Source organism: Rhodamnia argentea, chromosome 10 (genome assembly GCF_020921035.1).
Source record: "Rhodamnia argentea isolate NSW1041297 chromosome 10, ASM2092103v1, whole genome shotgun sequence".
NCBI lineage: Eukaryota > Viridiplantae > Streptophyta > Magnoliopsida > Myrtales > Myrtaceae > Rhodamnia > Rhodamnia argentea.
Window position 1 is genome coordinate 12,882,717 of NC_063159.1, and position 24,166 is coordinate 12,906,882.

The 24,166-nt window shown below is 42.2% G+C and overlaps 5 protein-coding genes across 5 annotated transcripts; all 5 read right to left on the reverse strand.

Annotated features, from left to right (window-relative positions):
- Nucleotides 1-9,051: 9,051 nt before the first annotated feature.
- Nucleotides 9,052-11,616, reverse strand: LOC115726671 (putative disease resistance protein RGA3). Its single transcript, XM_030656653.2, has one exon. It carries the CDS (start codon nucleotides 11,614-11,616, stop codon nucleotides 9,052-9,054), a length of 2,565 nt encoding a protein of 854 aa, XP_030512513.2.
- Nucleotides 11,617-13,083: 1,467 nt separating this feature from the next.
- On the reverse strand, nucleotides 13,084-13,694 carry LOC115726676 (putative disease resistance protein RGA4). The gene is made up of 2 exons (XM_030656655.2): nucleotides 13,617-13,694; nucleotides 13,084-13,536 (listed from the first exon to the last, which is right to left on the reverse strand). The coding sequence occupies exons 1-2, from the start codon at nucleotides 13,692-13,694 to the stop codon at nucleotides 13,084-13,086; spliced, it is 531 nt and encodes a 176-aa protein (XP_030512515.2).
- Nucleotides 13,695-19,624: 5,930 nt separating this feature from the next.
- On the reverse strand, nucleotides 19,625-20,632 carry LOC125312705 (disease resistance protein TAO1-like). The gene has a single exon (XM_048271815.1). It carries the CDS (start codon nucleotides 20,630-20,632, stop codon nucleotides 19,625-19,627), a length of 1,008 nt encoding a protein of 335 aa, XP_048127772.1.
- Nucleotides 20,633-21,036: 404 nt separating this feature from the next.
- LOC125312706 (putative disease resistance protein RGA4) lies at nucleotides 21,037-21,669 on the reverse strand. The gene has a single exon (XM_048271816.1). The coding sequence runs from the start codon at nucleotides 21,667-21,669 to the stop codon at nucleotides 21,037-21,039; it is 633 nt and encodes a 210-aa protein (XP_048127773.1).
- A 106-nt stretch (nucleotides 21,670-21,775) lies between these two features.
- On the reverse strand, nucleotides 21,776-22,258 carry LOC125312707 (disease resistance protein RGA2-like). Its single transcript, XM_048271817.1, has one exon. The coding sequence runs from the start codon at nucleotides 22,256-22,258 to the stop codon at nucleotides 21,776-21,778; it is 483 nt and encodes a 160-aa protein (XP_048127774.1).
- Between the last annotated feature and the right edge of the window lie 1,908 nt (nucleotides 22,259-24,166).

Here is a 24,166-nt window from a genome sequence, read left to right on the forward strand (position 1 = left end):
TATTACCATCTCCATTTGTATATTTTTAGATTCGTATACGCCGATACATCGCTCATACCAAACAATTGACATGATATGATGTGAAATATCTAACTCACCAAATAATGGATAAAATTATCCAATCCAGTTTTATCTTAATTAGAAATTCAGATGATCAAAAGCAAATTGACGAAAACATATAAAATGATTACAGAAAAATCGAAAAGAAATTAGAAAGCGGGCGCCGGGGTGGGTGGGTGGAAAGCAGGCATATGAGAAATAATTAATAAAACAAGTTAACAAAAGCAATAATTTGGAGTGAAATTAAAAATGAAATGTCTACTAACACAAGGCAACTTATTTTGCTGTGGACAGAAATGTAATACTTCCAATCGACAAATCTAGCTTATGAAGAAAACAGATTTCATCACTCTCTCGGTGCATTGCTTCCCAAATCAAGAGATCATTAGTCAGGCAATCATTTGGAGAAGGAAAAACAAAACATTATAACAAAGACTTCAAATTACACATGTCAATTGTCAATTATTTCCATTCAAATTCTCATTAAAAGACATGTGATTTTGTTGTTGTTAGAAATGTAGACAAAGATCTTATGTTTCGTGAAGGTACATATGTCTTTAAAGATATGTGTACTGGAAGTCATAAAACTTGCAAAAGTGCAATTAAATCTTAAAACTTGTCAACTTAGTACAATCAAGCTTTTCCATTAATTCCATCCAACTTGGTTATCGAAAAAGGTTGACGTGATTTTTTTAGCATTTTCTCTCTCTATGTGGTGATGATGTGGCTAAAAGACAAAATTTAGGCTAAAACATCATCGTTTTGATTCCAATGTGATTTATAATATAGTTTTTACTTAAATTAAAAATAAAAAAACAAGAACCAAGAGTAGCTATTGCCATTGCTGCCCCACCGTCGCCGAGAAGAGTCGACGAAGGTGGGAAAATGGTTGCCGAGCCCCGATGAGCCTCACGGACCGCAGGCGAGGGTCGTGGCCCTCGCCCAAACCCGGCATGCACCGTCGACCATTCCCCGTGGCTATGGTATGGCGACAATGGGAGCGACCCTCGTCGGGCCGATTCTAGCTACTTTTATTTAAAAAAAATATTTAGCATATTTTTATTTTATGTAAAAATTAAATTTTTTATTAAAAATTAGATTTGAGCCAGAATGACGTCGTTTTAGCCACGTCATCGCCATGTAGTAGAGAGAAAACATTTAAAAATGTCACGTCAATATTTTCCGTTAGCAAAGTTGTATGGAGTTAACGAGATGACTCGATTGTACTAATTTAACAAGTTTTAAAATTTGATTACACTTTTTGCAAATCTTAGGATTTGATTGCATTTTTGTAATATGTTTTAGGATTTTCAATGTGCATACTCATTTCTTTTTAACCCATTGAGTAAAGAAAAGTGGCATCGTACATTTCTTCACACAATAATAATCTCCATTCCAAGAGTCGGAAATACTTTAATCTTGTGCATACATTATTAGTACTCCGCATTGATCACTATACTCGTCAGATTGGACTGTTAGTCAGGGCATTCGTGGATTGTATTGTAGTGTATACAACACTAATTACTTTATTCGGATAGTCTCTGTTTATTAAGTCATGGAAGTTTAAAAATACCATTGAATAGTATTACAAATGAGAAAATTGTAAGGGATCCTCACTCGCACTTGGTTTTCCATGTTTATGTCGGAACCGAATTGTCACGCCCAGAAAAAAACTCTCGAGCTCGCGACATTGTCCCTTAACCCTATTACTCAAGCAATATCTTAGTCATTCAATATTGATAGTAACGTCCCGTGTAAGCCATCAACCTAAAAACGAAGTTATTTTTGAAATGTATATCTTGCGTGCGCACGCGGAACGTGCAATTCTCCCGCATAAATAAAAAAAGAGGGGATAGCATAGCGAGAAATACATACCAAGGAAAATAGTCAAAAGTAACATCCAGTTACAAGAAGGTAGATGAGTCTTAATTATCGAGCTACGAAATATATACAACCCCATATAATTTCACTAAGACCTCAAAGGTTACCAGGTCAATAAGGTTAACTTCTCATCTACTCCAAAAGACTATCCTCATAACTTGGCCTCGATCCTCAAAGCTCCATCACTTGGGAAGGAAATGGTTCCCACAACGGGGTGAGATATAAATCTCGGTGAATCAAGCCTAAGCTCGGTTAGGACACCGATTCACCTATAACCTCCTAAACACGAGGATTATAAAAATCACGATATAGACATATATCCAGCCATCATATCACATGGCAATAATCACCCACATGCATACTTACCCTTAACCCACACATAATGCAATGCTTGACTCCACTCAATAGCCACATCGGACAACCAATCGAACACGCATCACACTCACAAGTATGCACTTGGACACCACACAAGTCCAATTATTAACGATGATCGCGCTCTTGGCGCCAAACGTTGATGAGGATCCACGCGACCGGCGTGATCGACCTCACAATTAATGCGATCCCGCATTCTTCTCCCGAGCAGAGCTACGTTCCTTTTCCCTCTCGGCACAAGCTACTACAAATGCATGTATCGCACCACACAAAGTAGGCATCCCTACACGGGGCTTCCGGTCCATCACAAGTCATGCAGCGCATCCGATAATCCCTTAAAACCGTACGTACCATACGGGGCATGAATTATCGTGCTTTCCGGCAAGTCGTGTGGTTCCATAAAAATGGTACGGTGTGTACTATGTGCATGACGAACTTGATAGGAAAACCCATCATCGTTCCTTCATATGACCATACAGCACACCCGACACATCAATCAACTTATTCTCTTTGATTTAGGCGGGATGCTCACACAACGTGCTCAAAGACTCGGCTCAAGGCCATTTTCATGCTAAAATATGTCTTTGATTTTGCACACGGTCATATGCATATGCAGACTACCAAATAGAGGTTGAAAAGACACACGGGACAATTAATTCCCAAACAAACACCAACTCACTCAACGAGCATTTAGGGTACTCAAATCAACATTTCAACGGGGCGATCCACTCAAACAAAGTCATTAATTCCATTAGGCCACATAAAGGCTCAATTTCGTACCGCAGTCATTAATTAGCCAATTTGATTTATAGTCGCCAATCGATCGCTCGTCCTTAACCTATTGCTCGCTCGCGATCAAATCACAACAAACGATCAAGTTCGCCTAACAACAATTAGCCACAGACAATTCTAATTTAATCGATTATGGTCATGTACCCTAAACCGGGTTTCTAACTAATCCGACCATAATCAAATCTACCTAAATTCCCTACCGACTAGCTAACTAATTCTAGGCGCAATTAGCGCCCTAACCAAGGATTAGGGTCAACTCACAATTTTAACTAGCTCGGGCGGTCTCAACTCGAACGGCGGTGACACGAACTCGGCCCATCCCGCGACGATTATTGGCGATCCTTGAAAATTCCTCAGCACGAACTTTGAGACCGGTGTCGAAAATACTGTTCACCGCCGGAGTACTGTTCACGGCCGGCCGGCGGCACTATTCACGCCGGTACTATTCACGAGCACTGTTCACCGATTACTGTTCACACCCCCCGGTACTGTTCACTGTCACTGTTCACGAAAATACTGTTCACCCCGTACTGTTCACCCGAACACTGTTCACGACACTGTTCACCCGAACGGAAAAATCTTAGCTCCACGCTCTCGGGACGACGGCGGGGCTGCGATTCCGGCGGTCGGGACACCCAGATCTAGTGGGTCTTGCGCGAGGAACAACGGAGGCCGAGGTGAGGGGCTCGGGTCGGCGTCGGGTGAGGTCTCGGGTCCTCGGATCTCGCGGCTTGAGGCGGCTGTGGCGGTACAACGGGCTGGCGGTGCGGCAACGACGGTAGCGCGACGGGGTGGCGGGTGGAGGTTGGCTCGGGAGAGAGACGAGGGTGACGAGGCGGTGAGCTACGGCCTCGGGCTCCGGGGATGCGGGTCCTTGGGACTCGCGGTGGGGGCCGAGCTCAGCGAGCGGCGACCGATGACGGAGGAGGTGAAGTGGTGGTCGGGATGGCGTGGTGATGCGACGGTAGCGAGGCGGTGTGGTGGTGGTTGGCGGAGCTGTGGCTTCGGGTCTGGGGAGGGGGCGTCGCAAAACAGAAGACCAGAGAAGGAAAGGAAGAAGAGGAAGAGGAAGGAAGAGGAAGAAGAAAGAAGAGGGGGCTCGTGCGGTCAACAAAGAGAGAGGGAGAGAGAAGTTGATTGAAAGGAGGGGGAAGTGACGTGAAAAGAGGGGGGCTGACAAGAGAGAAGGGGGAGGAGAGAGAATAAGTGGGCATGTGTAAAGGTGATTGGTGGAAGAGAAAAATGGGGCCCACTTGGATTTGAATAAATTTTGTCTCACATGCATTATTGGTGGGGCAAAATGGTAATTTGACATTTTAGGACTGAACGAATTTTTGGCTCAACCGATCGGGAATAAAAGTTGGGTTTTCACGGGCTAGGTTCGGTCCGGAAAAGTTTAGGCGTGAGGATTAAAATCCTAAGTCGCGTCTACGATTTCGAGACTCAATCGAAACCGAACGACAAATCGGGAAACGTCCAAAAATCGTCACTTGCGTCCTTTTGATCCGAAATTTTATACCAACTAGAATTCAACAATAATCCTTTTTATTGAACTCGGTCTCTTAACAAACTACGAAATTCCAGGGCGTCACACGAATTCTTTTCTTTCCGTGAAAAAAACCACACGCTTCAATATTGTCCCTAATAAACCCTATTTATCATTAAGCAAATTTATCCGATTCATTTCAATATTTACAGTTTCAACGTCGGTTTGTTTCGTGAAAAATGTAATGTTTCTAAAAAATATTTTCTAAGAAGTTATTTTTTAGAGAAATGATAATATCTTTGTGTGTTCGCTTGAAAAGATCCGGAATGCATCGACATCTTTGGAACTAGAACTGGAAGTCCCTCGTCCCCTCCCCTCCCTCCCTCGCTTAGAAGAGGATTTTTTTGGGGGGGGAGGGTCAGAAGAAAAGGGGAGTTGAGTTAGGAAATTCTGTTCTAAAAAAGTGATTCTAATTAGAATCATATTTTCTAATTCTGTTTTATGGATGATTTTTAGATAATCAAAACGTGTTTGATAACTACACAAAATTTTTGTTCCCTAATAGAAAGGCATTTCCACCTTTTTTTTAAAATTTTTTTAACTTGTTCAACATTTTTAAATTTTTTTAATAATTTTTTTAAATTTCCCCCGCCTTTTTTAATTTTTTTGATTCCTCCCTTTTTAAATTTTTAACTTTTTTTGGTTAAATTTTAAATTTTATTTTAAATAAAATGAATTTAAAAAATTAATTGTTAGTAAATTTTCATATCTGATTTTTTTTTAAGTTCAAAAGTCCGCGTGGACTTAATCTTTTTAGAAGAACTGAGACTTTTTTCTTTTTAGTGATTCTAAAAAGTGTTCTATTTTTTTTTTTAGAACCAACTTTTTTTTTGTTCTTATTTTTGGTTTAAAAGTGTTCCCGAGAGCAAAATCAGAATCATTTGCATTATCAAATATGTTTCTAATTCTTTTTTATTCCGAGAACAGAATAAGAGGAATAAAAATGTTATCGAATAGGCCACTGTTTACTGATGCATTCTTGTGAGTAGCGAGATTATGCTTGAATTTTGTTCACGAAAGCTGCATTGGTTGTGTCTGGCCTGTAGCAACTGTTTATTCGTTTAGGTGACTCATTACACCTTTCCTCATCTCTCTCTCTCTCTCTCTCTCTCTCGCTCTCTCTGTGATAGTAACGTGCTTGATGTAAACTAGCTAGATAAGCTTATGATCTTTGTGTCTATCATTCTTACATTTGCTGATGAAATGTTTTGCGCAAGCTTCTCTAAGGCCATGGTCAAATGTTCTTTTAAATGCACAACGATGTGGCTTCCAGATTAAATGTACCGAAGTTTGGTTGTGCTTGATGAGATGTGTTTTTGACTAATATAAGCATTTTTTTTTTCTGAATTTGAGGAATGTTGTCATTCAATTTAATCAGTTGTCTCATCTTATACTCAACCAGTTTAGATTAAATGGCATCCTAAAAAGGCACGGTTATTGCAAGGTGGACCGAGCAATTGGCCCAATTGTTTGTAACCTTGATGGCAGATGATGTTAAAAAGGGAAATGGAACCAACTTTACCTTCAACAAAACAGAGCAAATTCTGCATCATTTTGTGCTTTACTCTCTTTTTTACTCTTTCGTGCATGGGCATTGTTCGGTTCCAATGTGTTATGGCTATAAGGTACTTCATTTTGCTGGTTGATGAGGAAAACAGAACCGGAATCATCTGCAACTTTCGGTGCTGACAACAGGTTCGGATTTTACAATCGCTGCTCCCTCCGTTCTTGCCGGAGCTTTACCAATTGCTCATTGCACCAATAGGAGAAGGAAAGCTAGCTGCAGTAATGGTTTGTAAGTCTTCTTTTTTGCGAGTCTCTTGTCAGGCTCGATCTCTCTTCTTGCTTGTGTGAAACAACAGATACGTTGTTGGTCAATTTTCGTGGGAGGGGGAGTGTTTTCTTGGAGCTAATGAAGTTCTGTTTCGATGTGTACGTACGTTGTCCCTCAAGCAAGAGCGACTGCACTCACTTGTCAATGGCTCATGGGAAGATGCACTGTCAATTCCGTCTAAACCATGAAGAATGTCATCAAGAGAAGTGGCCAGAAATGGGCGCTCTAGATCCACATTTTGATGTTACAATGTGCAGTACAGGACCACAGGTCTCTGTGGAGAGATGCAAGTATTTGGAGAAGAGCAAGTGCGTCAGGATTTGCGTCAATACTTGTAAGCTTCTGACGCAGGTTAGTGATGTTCCCGAATGAAACGGATGGTTCTTCAGTTAAGCAGAGATTTAGTTGATTCGACCTCAACATGAAAAGCATCAAATTCCAAGTTCTAGCTATTTTTGCTCTCTTATCCATGAAAAATGTTCTGTTACCTGCTGATATAAAGCGAAATAAAAGAGGTTTATCCCTTTCTGAGGGGTTCTTATGGTTTGTCTGATGTCATTGAACTTTTTCCAGACTTTCTTCACCACAGCTGCCAGGTATCTGCATATTTATCTCGTGAAATCTGCTTCGCGTGCCAGCTTTAGTCTTTCATTTGTAGGCCGTTCTGGAGGGAAATTCTTGTTCCACCAATCCGGTGCTACTTGCATCGTTCGCTTCGAAAGGGTCTATAGGGAAATGGATAAGAGTTAAAAGGAAAATAGACCGGGGCGGGAGCGGATAGGATTGATCTTTGGTGGTTGGGCATTGTGTCTTTCATATCGATCTCGTGCAATTTTACTCTCAATCGGTAGTAACCAATCGACGATCTCTCCTTCCGATGGCGCGGTTCAAGCTTGGCGTTCATCCTCCGCGGCCTCAAGAGGATGCTGCCCTCAAGGAGCCTTGCTTGGAGATTTGGCCCGACGCCATCCGGTGGAGAGAAGTCACTCAGAACACTGAATGAGGGCAATGCCCGAAGGCATGATGATTGCACAATACTTGTCACTCGCATCTTTCTGCATTATTCTTTTACCAGTGGATGGAATTTGCAATGGAGGAAGATGTTGGTGCTAAGCTGGATGAGGGAATATCTACACGCGGAATGAAATTATTGTCTTGAGAGTTTTGTGCATATGGGTCCTAAGAAAGTGGTCCTCCCCCTGGGTCTTGAGAATCCGGGTCCATCGAAGAGTGGCCTTGTTGGCTCTAGAGAAAAACAATAAAAATCATTTTTTAAAGAAATTTAAAAAATTAAAAATGAAATAAAAAATTTTCGGCCTGCTGATAATAATTTTTTTTTATAGAAGATTTTGCATTAATAATGTTCTAGAATAAAAAATTTTCAATCGCTACCGAACAAATTTGTATTGCAGAAGCAGAAATTTTGTCATGTTATCAAACGTTTTTATCAGAAATGAACTTATGGTGAAGAAGTAGAAAAATCAAATTCTAACTAGAAGTTAATTTTGTCAAGGGGGGTGTTGCCATGCCCATGCGTAGGGGTGAATATGGTTCCGGGGTAGAACCGAGAACCTGGAATCGGAACCCGTAGGATTCGGTCCGGTTCAAAGTTCCAAGGTATGTAGGGTAGGTTCCGGGTTCCAAAAATTGAGGAACCTGTTCCAACGGGTAGGTTTCACGTTCCACTACCTAGAACCCGGAACCCGGACCCTAGATCCCGAAATAAATTTTTATATTTTTCTTGCTATATATTTTTGCACGATCCTACAATATTCTATATCGTCCAATAATGAGTGTATAATCTGGAGCCTAACAAATTTTTAGGTTTTAGGTTCCAAAAAATGATAAACGTGTTCCAATGGATTGGTTTCGGGTTCTAAATGTAATTCAGACGGAGCCTAAAACCACTCATATCTACTTTCTCTTAGATATTGTAGCGTTCACTCTTATTTTGCTTAACTAAAAATGAAAATAAATGAAAATAAAAGAAATTGATAGGTTCTCGGGTATCCTGGAACCGACCCTAGAACCCGTGATAGGTAGGTTCCAGGTTCCAAGATATGACGGGTAGGTTCTAGATTCCAAAAAATAAGAAACTTGTTTCAACGGATAGGTTCCAGGTTTCAAGTGGAACCTGTAAGGAACCTGAACCGCTCACCCCTACCCATGCGTGCCCCAAAATGCAAAATAGCGCTTTTGCTTTGCAGATAGCATCGCATACTGTCTCGAAGAATTCGACGTATCAGAACATTGCTTACGAAATAAACATACGAAAAGCCATGCGGTCATTTTGAATCGCACGCATAATCCAATTTTAATTCCTAAACCGATGAATGGATTTCATCGTCTTTCTTCCGCCGATGTGGATCTCCAGTACTGTGAGCGGCCGTGCTCCAATCTTCCCCTAATACCAGTTGATGAGAAAGGCACAAAAGCTCACTTAAAGAAAACACACATGTTTATTACAGGCACCCTCTGCAGTCGCTTCGAAATAGTATGTCCATCATACGCAAGAATATCTACGCACAAATTGATATCGATAGTGAAAATAGCTTGGATTGACAGATTATTTGAAATATTCCAATACTTCCTTGAAAAGGTTCTCAATCGTTTTCTGCGGAGCGATGGGAGCTTTAGGTGGATCGTCGTCTTCTCCAAAATTGCTCAACTCCCCGCAGTTGATCATCCGCAGCTCTGTCAATGTGGCAATGCGCTGAACGTCCTCCCGTGAAGAGGACAATCTCGGACAGCCTGCAACGTCCAGTTTTCTAAGAGAAGAACAAGTTTGCAGCCAGTTGGGCAATCCCCTCAAGTTGCAGCAATCCGCAATTTTTATCCTCTGCAGAGTAGTTGCACAACCTTTGAGCCACCCGGGGAAAGAAACTATCCCCGGTAATCCCTCGAATCTGAAGGATCGAAGCCTCAACATGGAGCTCGGTTCATTGCTTTCGCCTTCCGGCAGCGTCAAGCTCTCGCAGTTGCAAATCCAGAGATCCTCCAATGCCTTGAGATTCTTGATGCCTTGGGGTAAGGAGGCCAACTTGGGACAAGCTGAAATGAACAACTTACGGAGGAGCGTGAGGGATTGGATATCGTCGAACAAGGCCTCCAAATTCTCGCAATCTCGAATGATCAGCCACCGCAGAGAGGTCAAGCATCCTATTCCGCTCCCCGGCAGACGCCACTGTTTCGTGGTTAGGACAAAAACGCGGAGGCTGATCATATTCTTGATGTTTGCAGGCAATTCCTGGAGTCCCCTGCACCCGCCGAGATCTAAGCACTGCAGATTGGGAAGCTTGCAGACCGATTTGGGGAGTTCCTTGATACAACAGTTGCCGCTTAAATGAAGAAACATCAAATGCTTTAGACCGCCAATGGAACTAGGCAGTTGGTGAAAGCTGGAGTCATGTAGCGACAGCACTCGCAAGTGCTTTACTCGCGGAATGCACATCTCCAGAAAAGACTCCCCAGAGGAACCCTTCTCGAACATGAGGGTACGAACGCGGCTGAGTTTGCTCAAGCAGTCGAGGAGTTCATCTTTTGGTAGAGTAGATGGCTTGGGAAACAATATATGCCGAGCCGTCGAGGAAATATATTGTGCGGCCATTTCCATGTTGAACGATTCGGGTTGTGCCACCGAAACGCAAAGTTCGCGAACGAGGTCGTGCATTCGGAAGAGCAGCACTGGATATTCTTCTGAGACAACATCGAAGAAGGATCTCGAACACAGCTCCTCCAAGTACTGGTGTCCAATCTCTTCCAGCTCCTCATTAGTTCCCCTGGTTCGGATAAGCCCATTCCACATCCACAGTTGGATCACATCAAAGTTGCTGAACTCGTAGTTCTTTGGGAATATCGAGCAATAAGCGAAACATTGTTTCAAGTAAGAAGGCAATAGATCGTAGCTTATTCTCAGGGAAGGTAAAATATCAGTTTGTAATTTCCAAATCTCACTATCTCTTACGTGTTCCCAGTCGCTCCGTTTCTTTTCCTTTGAATACAACAAGCTTCCCAAAGTCTTCACCGCCATAGGATTTCCCCCGCACACGCTCACGATTTCCATGGCGATCTCCCTAAGGTCCGGGTGATTCTGCTCTTGCCCTTGATCGAACGCGCACTTCACGAACAATGTCAAAGAGTCCTCCAGCGAAAGGTTGGCCAAATCAACTGGAGGGACAGTGCCCATGAATTTGGCGATCGATTTATTCCGCGAAGTCACGATGACTGCACTCCCTTCGGAAACGCCTCCTAACAAATCTCTCAGTCCCACCCAATCTTCCCTCTTCACGTTCCACATTCCGTCCATTACGAACAAACACCTTTTGTTCTTCACCATGTTTCTTAGGAAATCTTGCATCTTTTCAAGTCCATCATATTTTTCATGGTGACCAAGAGACTGGATGATGTCTCTTATTATCTCCATAACATCGAATTCTACTGGCATGGATGACCAAACTTTGAGATCAAAATGTTTGTTCACCCTGTCATCATTGTATACCAATTTAGTGAGAGTCGTCTTTCCAGTACCCCCCATTCCAAGAATCGGAATGACTGCTATCGTTCCAGCTCCACCATCATCTGAACCTCTCAACAACATGTCTATTATCATTTTCCTTTCTTTGTTTCTTCCAATCACATTCCTAGGGAGTACAAAAGAATGAGTTTCCCTCCGCAGAGCTATAGTCTTCTCATGAACATCACTCGACAAGTCGAGCTGAGTTTTCTCTTCATTGATCCCATCAAGTCTCTTTCTCAGTTCTTTCATATCATGTGCCATCTTAAACTGGAAACTGAAGTTGGATATCCACGAGGACAAGTAGCGTACCTTCCTTTTTAGGGTCAAGTGCTTGGTCGACCCCGTCCGCCTCCACAAAGCCCTGGCTTCGAATTCGTCTAGCATGTCCTCGGTATCATAGCAGAAGTCTTTAAGCTTCGACAGCCAAAGCCTCACAGCTTGCTGTTTTGTTTGCTTCTGCTCGGCATCGGCAAGCACCTTCTGGATTATCACTAGCGTGCTCTCGAGCTTCTTTCGGTCATTCTTGATTCCACATACCAGTTGAATTTCTTCAACAGCCATCGAAGCCAGCTTCTCCAAGAGACATTCGAGGATGCTAGAGACTACCACAGTCATGGTTGTGATTCTTATTATTGGTTTTCGAGGAGGTTTGACATGACTGCTATGCAGGAACTAAACTAGTTATCAGGAGGAGGATATAAAAGAAGTATTTTCCCAGGTTATATAGGCAGAGACATGGTGCAATGGAGCATGGACAACATTATTCCAAACTATTGCATAGCTCACTCAATTCTTGGTGGAACTCTGCAAGCAATTCGATGCCGTTCCAATTAGATTTGGAATACCTTAAATCTAATGAAAGAAAAAGCGAAAGTGGCCTGAATTCTGCTACCTTTCTCTTTAATCATTACTACGTTCCCCCCCTTTTTTTTTCTTGTTCTCTGTTTCTTGTAAGACAATATGTGCACAGAGAAGAATCAGCTCCTTTTCATTGCTTGATCCCTGCATTAGATGCCCCCTCTTTCGCCCTTATACAAGAGAATGAGAATGATTGGTTTAGAAGTATGTGCTGTCTTCCCTCCACAATTTTTTGAAAATTGGCAAAAGACTTTCTAAGATGCTGGAAAAATAATGGAATTGTTCTAAATGATTCTTGGTGTCGATATTTGTGTAGCTTCGATATTCAATAAGAGTCAAATTGCATACAAAACTACAGCAAAAAAGAAGTTAAAAAACAAACATTAGTTCGGATTGCTTCATGGGGTCCCTGATTTGAATTAATCCTTCCGTCCCGAATATCGGTACTAGATAGAGTGAGTTCGAAGCAAGGTAGCAACTACACTTTTTGCGTGAAATGGACAACGAATGCATAAGAAGATTTCATTCAGACAACACTCCGCAATACTTCAACCCCACACGACGTTGGGCAAGGTCTGCCAATCAATATGCTTGGGAAGGTGGTAGGTATTGCATATCCACATCAGGGTTGGAAAAAGACACATTCCCGACAAAATCTCTTATCCACAAGAAAAAAAACCTAGTGATGGCATCATTCATGAACTCCATTGTTGCAGAAAAAATACCGAGCATCCGACACCAACAGCATGTACTAAAATTGAACAGATGCTCGGCTTATAGAGAGTTGTTAGACACACCAGCAGAACGGCGGAAGAAAGGCAAATTAAACAGCATTCCTATTTTCGACTTTCTCGTCAAGAGTTGTGTCCAAAAACTCCAATGGTATTCGGTGCTTATCCAAAAATTTTCTAATGACTCTGTGCAATTTTAAGCCCATCCCAAATTACTGGAACTACATCTGAAGTGATCCACGCATTCTTAAGTCCTCTTTCTCCGATCCTTGTTTTGCAAAATTCTCAATGTGAGTGGAAGTGTCAATGAACGTGTCGAACAAGTAATATAATAATGAGAAAAGATATCGTCTCACAGATATTGATGATTAATAAACTAATCAAATACTAAAAATGGATTAATTCTAAAATTTATCTAATAGATCAAAATAGAATTGAGAATAAAATAAAATTGATACTCTTAGAAGCAAAGTTCGGAACTAAATGCAATAAATTAATCAGACAGCCCCTCCAAGTACTGCCGTCCAATCTCTTCCAGCTCCTGATTATTTCCGCCGGATTGGATAAACCCATTCGAGATCCACAGTTGGATCACATCATCAGGGTAGATGAACTCGCGGTTCTTGAGGAATATCGAGCAATAAGCGAAACGTTGTTTCAAGTAAGACGGCATTAGATCGTAGCTTATTCTCAGCGAAGTTAACGTGTCATTTGGTAATTGCCACGTCTCACCATCTATTACCTGTTCCCAGTCGCTCCGGTTCTCTTTCTTTGAATACAATAAGCTTCCCAAAGTCCTCAACGCCATAGGATTTCCCCCGCACTTGCTCACGATTTCCTTGCACAAAGCCCTGGCTTCGAATTCGTCTAGCACGTCCTCGGCATCATAGCAGAAGTCTCTGAGCTTCGACGGCCAAAGCCTCACAGCTGCCTCTTTTGTTTGCTTCTGCTCAGCATCGGCGAGCACCGCTAGATCATCTTTACCGTGCTCTTGAGCTTCTCTCGGTCATCCTTGACGCCACGTACCAGTTGAATTTCTTCAACAGCTGATGAAGCTAGTTTCTCCACGAGAGGTCCGAGGATGCTCAAGACGACCTCAGCCATGGTAACGATTGGTGTTACTGGTTTTCGAGCAGTTTTGGCGTTGCCGCTATGCAGGAACTATACCAGTTGAATTGCTACATTCCTTTCTTTGCTGCTCTGTTTCTTGCAAGACAAATATGCGCCCCGAGAAGAATGAGCTGCTTTTCATTGCTTGATCCCTGTATTAGATGACCAGTCTTTTGCCCTACTACAAGAATGAGAATGATTGGTTTACAAGTGTGTGCTGTTTTTCATCCACAATTTTGAAAAAAACAAACATCGGTTCGAATTGCTTCATGATGTCCCTGATTTGAACTAGTTCTCCAGTTCCAAAGGTTGATGCTAAATAGACTAAGTCCGAATGGATATCTCCAGAAAAGGTTTTCAGTTCCAAAGGTTGATGCTAAACGGAGTATATCCCTGATTTCATGCAACTACATTTTTGCATGAACTGGACCACGCATCGGCAGATTTCGTTACAGCCAACACTCCACAATACTCGATGCACATAACGTTTGTCATGTAGTAAAATAAAGGTAACCGACACGTAGATGCTGTTACATGGAAGGAAATTCAATATCCCCTCCCATCGTACAATGGCCCCATTACTTTGTAATGGGTATCTTCTTCTTCTTCTTCGTTGTTTTTTTTTTCCCAGTGTTTGCTTTAATTTCTAATGGCCGAAATTTCTCATTTATTTTGATATCTAATCTGATTTCGCTCCTATTTGTTGCTGTCATTAACTTTTTGTATGCATTATTTCTCTTAAGTCTGTTGTCCGATGGCGATGATTAAACTTTCCACTTTTCTTCTAATTTACTATAAAAGCGGAATTATCTTGTGCATTGAGCTGGTCAATTACAAGATATATGGCAATTCCTACGATATCTGAAAGGAAAAATGGTCAAGCTAAATTTATTACACTTTTATCAATTTAATCATAAACCCTTTAAGTTTGCCAATTGAGTCATAAACCCTTTCATTTTTTTGCCAATTGAGTCCTATTGGCCAGGAATAGCTAATGTGGGCTTTGACTGTCCTATGTGGCACGGCTGGCCCGAACGTGGACAATTCGTAATAACATTTTAATATGCTTTTTGTATTTTTTATTTTTTTTCCTCCGACTTTTCTTCTTCAGAGGGGCGAAGGTTGCCCGGGTGAGGATCGCGACACCTCGCCAGCAGACGGCTAGGGCTTGGTGACCTTTGCCAGGCACCGAAGAAGAAAACCAAAAGAAAAAAAATGAAAAAAAAATATTATTAATAAACATTCAAATAAATGTTATTAAAAATCATCCACGTCAATGCCGGTTGTGCCACATAGGACGGCCAATGTCCATGTCAGCGATTTCCGACCAATAAGACTCAATTGGCAAAAAGTGAAAAGGTTTAGGACTCAATTGACAAACTTAAAATGTTTAGAACTAAATTGGCAAAAGTGCAATAGGTTTATAATTTTTTCGACAACTTTACCATATCTAAAGATAATAAATTTCGATTTTATATTAAGAACCCATTAATTAGAGTGAGATGTTTGGGTTGTGCTTATGGAATGTAATTGTTGGAGGAATACCTGAAAAAGTGATATAGATATTGAGTGCAAATACTCGTATTAAAGTGATGAAAGCATAAAAAAAAAATGAATCGTGATTTTATAGCAAATCCAAAGGAACTTTCAAAGTGGGGCAAAAAAACACAAGGCATGTGAAGAGTAATTAATAAAAAAGAAAAAAATTTAACGAAAGCAATAAAGAGGAGTGAAATTTAGTGTGACATGTCTTGTAACGTAAGGCAAACTTCATTGAGTTGTGAAGAGAAATGTAATTCTTTCTATGCACGAATCTAACTTGTCGAGAAAATCCCTGACTTCTCAATGCATTGCTTCCTAGAGCCGGCGATCATTGACCAGGCAAACGATCAATTAAAGGAAAAGCACAATAGTAAAAGTAAGATTTCGAATTACATGAGTTAATTATCATTTATTTCCTCTCAAATCCTCATTAAAAGACCCGTGATTCTTTATACACATGCTTGTTTTACATATTTCCACTTAAATCCTCATTAAGGTGCTTCGACTATAAATTTAATTATTTTTTTTTAACATTGTTCATGTTGAGTTGAGATTCTAGTGGACGAGAATCCGAGCCCAACACACCTGCACTCTCCCTCTCGCTCACGTCAACCACGACGACGCACGAAGCAGGATTCTTCGTCTTTCTTTCGTCTTCCGGCCACAACCCCTCTCCGCAGTTCCGCCTCGTCTCACTGTCGGAACGGGCGCGGCAGCAAGCCCACGTGCCAATGCTCCACGAGTCTCTACTTCAAGCTCGTCCAGAGTTCGCCTTCGCCCGGCGCGTCCAGTCCGAAAAGCCGGTCGAGACCTGCCTCGATAAGATGAAACTTATCCAGATGCGCTCTTCTGTTTCGCGTTGATTTCACTACGGAGCTTGCGGAGCTGTGCAGGTCCGTGATCTTTGCATTAGCGAGATGTTTGTCGATTAGGCTCTCGGGTGCGATGGATAAGCTGAAATGATTATTTCTCCTTGGATGAAGGGGAGTGAATTCGTGGCCGCATGCTTAATTGGAAAATGCACTTCACTGGATATTCCTCATATCACTAGATAACAAATTGCAACATAGCATTGAATTTGCTTTAAGCGCGACGATGAGAATAATGGGAATTGGATGGAATTGGGTGAAATGCCGCTTTCAATCGTGTAGCTTTCGCAGTATTGGTGCCATGCTGCGAGGGGGTGGGTACTGCTTAAGCGTGTCTTGATATCAAACTAACAAAGATGTATGTTGGACAACTTGATGAGGAGTGTGTTCGTTAACCCGAGCCAAAATAATTTGTTGGTCTTTGTCATAATGCACCTTCAATAAGAAGAACAATCCCAGCTGAGGTTTTAAAAAGTCAATCAAAGAATTTCCTTATGCACGATTCTCGATCAACTACTTGACAAAGCGCCAGTTACATATTTGTCGGAAGATGCATGATCACACACTTTCGTTCAACCGACATTCTTCGTGTTCTAGAGTCTTTCTAGTTTACTTGTGTCTTAATTGAGTGTACACATCCTGCTAGGCCTGTGCTCGAGTTGGAGCGGCTGGATCTGATCCTATATTGAGTAAAGTCTCTGATTTTAGAGATGCATGTTGGAGATTTTGTGGACCTCACACAATGGGAGGAACGGCTCTGGGTTCCTTGTAAGTATTCTTTTCCTGCTGCGATAGTTATTTCCAATTAGCTGATCACAACACTTCAGTTTTTCTTATGTTTTGTCTCTTCCTGCTTGCCCCCTTTTACTTGATCTTATTCTTGCTCATCAACAGTTCATTGGTGACTAGAGCTCTGATCGAGGACTCGCACCTGATAAAGTGGTCTCTTCTGCTTAAAGTATTCTCTGGTCTTTTTGCTCTGATATGTGGGAATGGATACATTGCCGGCATCAATCAGATATATGATATCGACATTGACAAGTACGCGGTGCTTGCTTGAACATTGTTTTATTGAATTGTATCCGGCTAGATGGGCGTTGGTTACGGTGTCGCTGTTACTCGCTTGAGAAGAACTGAAAAATATAGGAACTGAGAAACAGGGCAAAGGTTCTTTCAGCCTCGGCGTAGATGTTTGAAGTCACAAAGAATGCATGTGCTCATAATGAATGTTTGAGGCACCATTAACAATTGTAATGTGTGAATTCCCTATTATCTTGAAGTTCGACCACAGAAATATTATAAATTCCCAACCACCAATGCTTGTCTAAAAGAAACCAGGAGAAGTGCACTGGAAGTCTCAAAACTTGTCACGAGACTTCCAGTGCAATTGAGTCTTAAAACTTGCAAAAAGTGTAATCAAGTCCTAAAACTTGTTAAATTAGTGTAATTGAGTACTTTCATTAACTCCGTGCTAACGAAAAATGCTGATGTGATTTTTTAAATATTTTTTTTATTTTATGTGGCAATGACGTGGCTAAAACATTAAATATAAGGCTAAACTAACGTCATTTTGATCTAAATCTAATTTTAGTGTAAATTTAGTTTAAATTAAATTAAGAATTAAGATAAATTTAAAAAGAAAAAAGAAAAAAGGTGTGAGAAATCAGGTGGTCGCCACAGCCTTCGCCATTCCACCATCTCTGGGAAGGGCCGGCGAACCCTATTGGCCACCCTCGCTAGACCTTCTCAGCGACGGCGGGGCGGTGGCGATGGTGAGGGCTCACCGCCTAGTCTCTCACAAACCTATTTTTCTAATTTACCTTATCATTTAATTTAACTTGCACTAAAAACCATATTTGGACTAAAACAACGTCATTTTTACCATGTCATTGCCTCGTAGGAAAAGAAAATAATAAAAAGGCCACGTCAGTATTTTCCTTCTGCCAATTTGGACATAGTAAACGGAAGGTCCATGATCTTTGAATTAGCGAGATATTCATGGATTGGGCTCTTAGGTGCAATGGATAAGCCAGGAGAGAAACTAATTATCAGGAGAAGGATAGCAACGAAGCATGACTTTTTGCTAGAAATGCACATGGTGCAATGGAGTATGAACAAAGTTATTCCCAACTGCTGCATAGTTCACTCAATTCTTGGTGTAAATCTGCAAGCAATTTGATGCCGTTCCAATTAGAATTGGAATACCTTTGTCTGATGAAAGATAAAGCGAAAGCAGCCTGAATTCCTCTACCTTTCTCTTAAATCTATACCATATTCCTTTCTTGTTACTCTGTTTTTTGTAAGACACATATGTGCACAGAGGAGAATAAGCTCGTTTTCATTGCTTGATCCTTGCATTAGATGCCCACTCTTTCGCCCTTCTACAAGAATGAGAATGGTTGGTTTACAAGTATTTGCTGTTTTCGAAGATACTGGAAAATAATGGAACAAATTCTAAATGATTCTTGGCGTTGATATTTGTCTAGCTGCTATTCAATATCAAATAAGAGTCGAATTGCATGAACTAGTACGGAAAAAGGGAAGTAAATAATAAACATTAGTCGAATTGCTTCACGATGTCCATGATTGGAGTTGATTCTTTTGTCCCAAATATTGAGACTAAATAGAGTGAGTTCGAAGCAAGATAGCAACTAAATTTTTGCATGAAATGGACAATGCATAAGAAGATTTCATTACCGACAACACTCCGCAATACTCAATGCACATGAAGGATTTCTGGTGTTAGAAAGAGTTGTGGGAGTGTCAACACATAATGTTTGCCCTTTACCCTCGTCGTGCATCACAATTTGGGTGACAAGGTCTGCAATCAATATGCTTGGGAGGGTTGTCGTTATTGCATATCCACAGCAGGGTTAGGGCAGACCCATTACCGAAGAAATCTCTTATCCACAAGAAAAAAACCAAGCGATGGTATCATTCATGAACTCCATTATCACAGAAAGATACTGAGCATCGGACACCAACAGCATGTACTAACATCGAACGGATGCTCGTACTTCACGGCTTTATAGAGAGTTGTTAGGCAATAGGACTGGGCAGACTTGAGGAGTATTAAGGTTGAACCTCGTATCTTAAGCCTGGAAATGGCTTTCATTGGCAGCCGGTCGCTACTTGCCATACCAGTTGAAAACCACTGAAAGGAAGTTCGTCACGACCGGAAGGCCTACTGTCCGAGTCCATGCTTGAAACTCCGTGTCCGGTTCATCCCGCTGTTCTTTGCTGGCAATGGTTGTTGCTGGGGTTCCTGAATACTCCGACAGAACAGGGTAAATAGAAAAATTAAACAGCATTCATATTTGCGACTTCCTGGTCTAGGGGTGCGTCCAAAAACTCGAATGGTCGTTGGTGCTTATCCGCAACTTTTCTAATGACTTGGTGCAATTTTAAGCCCATAAAAAAAAAGATAAATGAACGAAAAGATATTTTCATCGTACATCAAAATATTTAGACACAAAATTAATATCGATAGTGAAAATAGTTTGGATTGACTGTTTATTTGAAATAAGTCAATACTTCTGTGAAAAGGTTGTCAATCTTTTTCTGCGGAATGATGGGAGCTTTAGGTAAATTGTCTTCTTCTCCAGAATTGTTCAACTCCCCGCAGTCGGTAATCCGCAGCTCTGTCAATGTGGCAATGTGGCGGACGACCTCCGGTAAAGGGGACAATCTCGGACAGCCTTCAATGTCCAGTGTTCTCGCAGAAGAACAATTTTGCAGCCACTCCGGCAATACCCTCAAGTTGCGACAATCCTCAATTCTTATCCTCTGCAGTGTACTTGCAGAACCTTTGAGCCACCCGGGGAAAGAAACTATCCCAGGTATTCTCCTGAATGTGATGGTTCGAAGCCTCGACGTGGAGCATGGCTCGTTACTTTGGCCTTCTGGCAGCCTCAAGTTGTCGCAGTCTTCAATCCAGAGATCCTCCAATGCCTTCATGTACATGATGCCTTGTGGTAAGGAGGCCAATTTCGGACAACTCCAAATGAACAACTTACGGAGCGACGTGAGCAATTGGATATCATCGAGCAAGGCCTCCAAATTCTCGCACCCTCCAATGATTAGCCACCGCAGAGAGGTCAAGCATCCTATTCCACTCTCCGGGAGACGCTGCTGTTTCGTGGTTATCCACAAAACGCGGAGGCTGATCATGTTCTTCATGTCTACAGGCAATTCCTCCAGTTCCGTGCACCCGAGAAGGTCTAAGCACTGCAGATTGCAAAGCTCGCAGACCGATTCGGGGAGTTTCTTGATATTGTCGTTGTCGCGTAAACTAAGATACTTCAAATGCTTTAGACCGCCAATGGAACTAGGCAGTTGGTCCAAGCTAGAGCCGTGTAGCAATAGCACTCGCAAGTACTTGAATCGCGAAATGCACATCTCCAGAAAGAACTCCCCAGAGGAACCCTCTTCAAACAAGATGAGGGTACGAACGTGCCTGAGTTTGCTCAAGCGGTCGCGTAATTCATCATTTGGTAGAAGAGATGGATTGGGAAAATACATATGCCGAGTGATGCGGATGTCATTAGTAATACGTTTCTGGATCGATTGGATCAACACAAATCTAATTGGAAGGCGAAACGGTGCTGAGCTAACGAGGTGGTCGACGGCGTCGAATTGGCTCAAATTCGGTAGGTGAAGCGAACGGCGTCGATCAATACTACAGCCTTTGGCTGTGACTAACGATAATTTTGGCCGTTCGAGAATGTCTAGATGGGTTTTCCTATTTTTTTAGTATTTTTCGGGCTTAATTTTATTTCAGTGGCACTTTTGTAATTTTCCGTTTTTTGATATTTTGATTTCTAATTGGACTAGGGTTAGGATAACACCCTATAAAAGGTGTTTATCACGTTTTTTTTTAGGTACATCATCAATAATATTCATAGAATTTTCGAGGTTTCTTTCCTTTAGAGGATTTTATACATATGCCGAGTCCTCGGGGAAATTTCCTGTGTGCGCACTTTCATGTTGGACGATTCGGTTTGTGCCACAGAAATGGCAAGCTCGTGAATGAGGTCGGGCATTCGGAAGATCAGCACCGGATAGCTTTCCTCGACAACATCGAAGAAGGATCTCGAACACAGCTCCTCTAAGTACTGCCGTCCGATCTCTTCCAGCTCCTGGTTATTGCCACTGGATTCGATAAACCCGTCGGAGATCCACAGATGGATCACATCAAGGTTGAGGAACACGTGGTTCTTCGGGAATGTCGAGCAATAAGCGAAACATTGTTTCAAGTAAGACGGCATTAGATCGTAGCTTATTCTCAGTGAAGGTAAAATATCAGTTTGTAATTGCCAAATCTCACTATCTCTTACGTGTTCCCAGTCGCTCCGGTTCTCTTTCTTTGAATACAATAAGCATCCCAAAGTCTTCACCGCCAGAGGATTTCCCCCGCACTTGCTCACGATTTCCTTGGCGATCACCATAAGGTCCGGGTGATTCTTCTCTTGCCCTTGATCGAACGCGCACTTCACGAACAATTTCAAAGATTCCTCCTCCGAAAGGTTGGCCAAATTAAGCGGGGGGACAGTGTCCATGATTTTGGCGATCGATTTATTCCGCGAAGTCACGATGACTTTACTCCCTTCTGGAAACGCCCCCTAACAAATCTCTCAGTTCCATCCAATCCTCCCTCCTCACTTCCTACACATCGTCCATTACGAACAAACACCTTTTGTTCTTCAGGACGTTCCTCAGGCGTTCTTGCAGCATTTCAAATCCATCATTATTTCCTTTTTGACCAAGAGACTCGAGGATGTCTCTTGTTATCTTCTTAACTTCGAATTCTACAGGCATGGATAACCAAACTTTGTGATCAAAATGTTTGTTCACCCTGTCATCAAGGTACACCAATTTAGTGAGAGCCGTCCTTCCGACGCCCCCCGTTCCAATAATCGGAATGACTGCTATCTTTCCGGCTCCATCATCATTTGGTCTTATCAACAGCTCTATAATCCGGTCCTTTTCTTTGTTTCTTCCAATCACATTCAAAGCGGGTACAAAAGAATGAGTTTCCCTCCGCGGAACTATTGTCTTTTCTTGAACATTACTCGACAAGTTGAACTTAGTTTTCTCTTCATTGATCCCATCAAGTCTCTTTCCTAGCTCTTTCATTTTATTTGCCATCTTAAACTGGAAAATCAAGTTGGATGGCTACAAGGACAAGTAGTGTCACGCCCCGACTCTCGAGCTCGCGACAACCCTACCTTACTCGCCTCGAGTCATGGATGATAGAGTCCCGGGTAGGCTATCGACCTTATGAATTTACGGCGCATGTGGAACGTGCAAATCTCCCTAGACAATCAATAATAACGGGATAGCATAGTAGGAAACTCAACACTGTCAATTCACAAAAACAATTTCATTAAACAACAAGAGCAGACAAATCTTAACCCTACTGAGCTACAGCAAATATGTACAACCCCATTTTTGGGGCGGCTCACTAGGACCTTAAAAAGACACAAGGTCGGAAAAAGTTAATCCCTCGTCTACTCCCAAAAATCCTACCACAATCCTCTCGGTTCAACATCCACGGCCTTCAACACTGCCCGAAAATTGTTAACCACGACGGGGTGATAAATTAATCTTAGTGAGCCAACACATAAGCCCGGTTAGGACGTTGATTCGCTCGTACACCCTAAAAATTAGTCACAATAATACAGAGTAGATATTTCAATCACATGCAAGCTTTTCCTCCAGGCCACACATAATGCAATGCAGATTCGACTCAATAGTTACCCAATCAAATCAATTCACCACCGCAAAGCATTACAACACTTGCAACACACGTAGTCCATTTATTATCAGATCCGACCCGTAGGTCCAGCACACTAGTTAGTTGGTGCTCTTCTGATAGGACCGGACATCGTCCCTTACTTCTGGCGACGGCGTTTGATAATCCATGTGACTCCGCTCAACCAACCGTAAGACAATGATTGTCGACATAGCACTGAGCTAACAAGAATCCTTAAAAGGCTTCGGCCCATCACAAGCTACGACCGGCAAACGTACAAATGTAAGACAATAATTGACGCGCATCCAGCAACCGTAAGACAATGATTGCCAGGACCGAACGACCGTAAGACAATGATCGTCGGAATTATCCCATTATGTGACCACTCGTGCATTTCGACAACCAACCAGTTCTTTTCTTGGATTTAGGTCGAATGTTCATACTTGCATGTTCAAATACTTGGCCCAAGGCCATTTTTGTGCAAAAACATGCAATTTTATCTCATACGTGGTCACATGAATGCGCAATTTAAATTGACCGACACACCGGGTAATTTGGGGCGATTAACCTCTAATCAGACCCCCACGGCAATCAATAATCAAACCGGCACTCACGGCCAACAATTCAATAAATCGATTAGTCAATTGCAGCCAATCAATTATTAATCCCAATTTCAATTCCAATTGCGCACTCGTCTCTAACCTATCGCTCACGAGCGATCAATCAATGCAAACAATCAAATCAATTAATTCTAAATAGGCATAGAGTCCTAACTAATTAGACTAACTTAACCAATTAGGGCCATTGAACCTAAACCAAGTTTCTAACCTAAACCGGCCCTAATCGAGCTACCTAAATACCTAATAATCTAATTAAACTAAATCGAGCGCAATTAGCGTCCTAACAAAGAGTTAGGGGCTAACTCACCATTTTAATTGCTCGGACGGTCTCAAATCGAGCGGTGGCGACGCGAACTCGGCCCGGCCCGCGACGAATAATTAGCGAACCGCGATCCAACTTGAGCTTCGGGCTCCAACTCCGTCTGGGACGGCCCGAACTACTTGGCGACACTTCGGGAAGGTGGCATGGGACTTGAGGGTGGCAGCCGGTGGACGGAGCAGCGGCGGCCGGCGATGAACAGTACTCGGGCAAAATAGGGCAGCAGCAAAACAGAGGAAAACAGTGAGCGTCGGGGCTGTTTTGGGTGGTCTCGGGCTGTCCAAGGGTGGGGGAAAGGTTGGTCCACGGTCGGGGGTCTTCGGGGGAGCTGTGGGTGGCGGCGACGGCGCCGGCGGACGGCC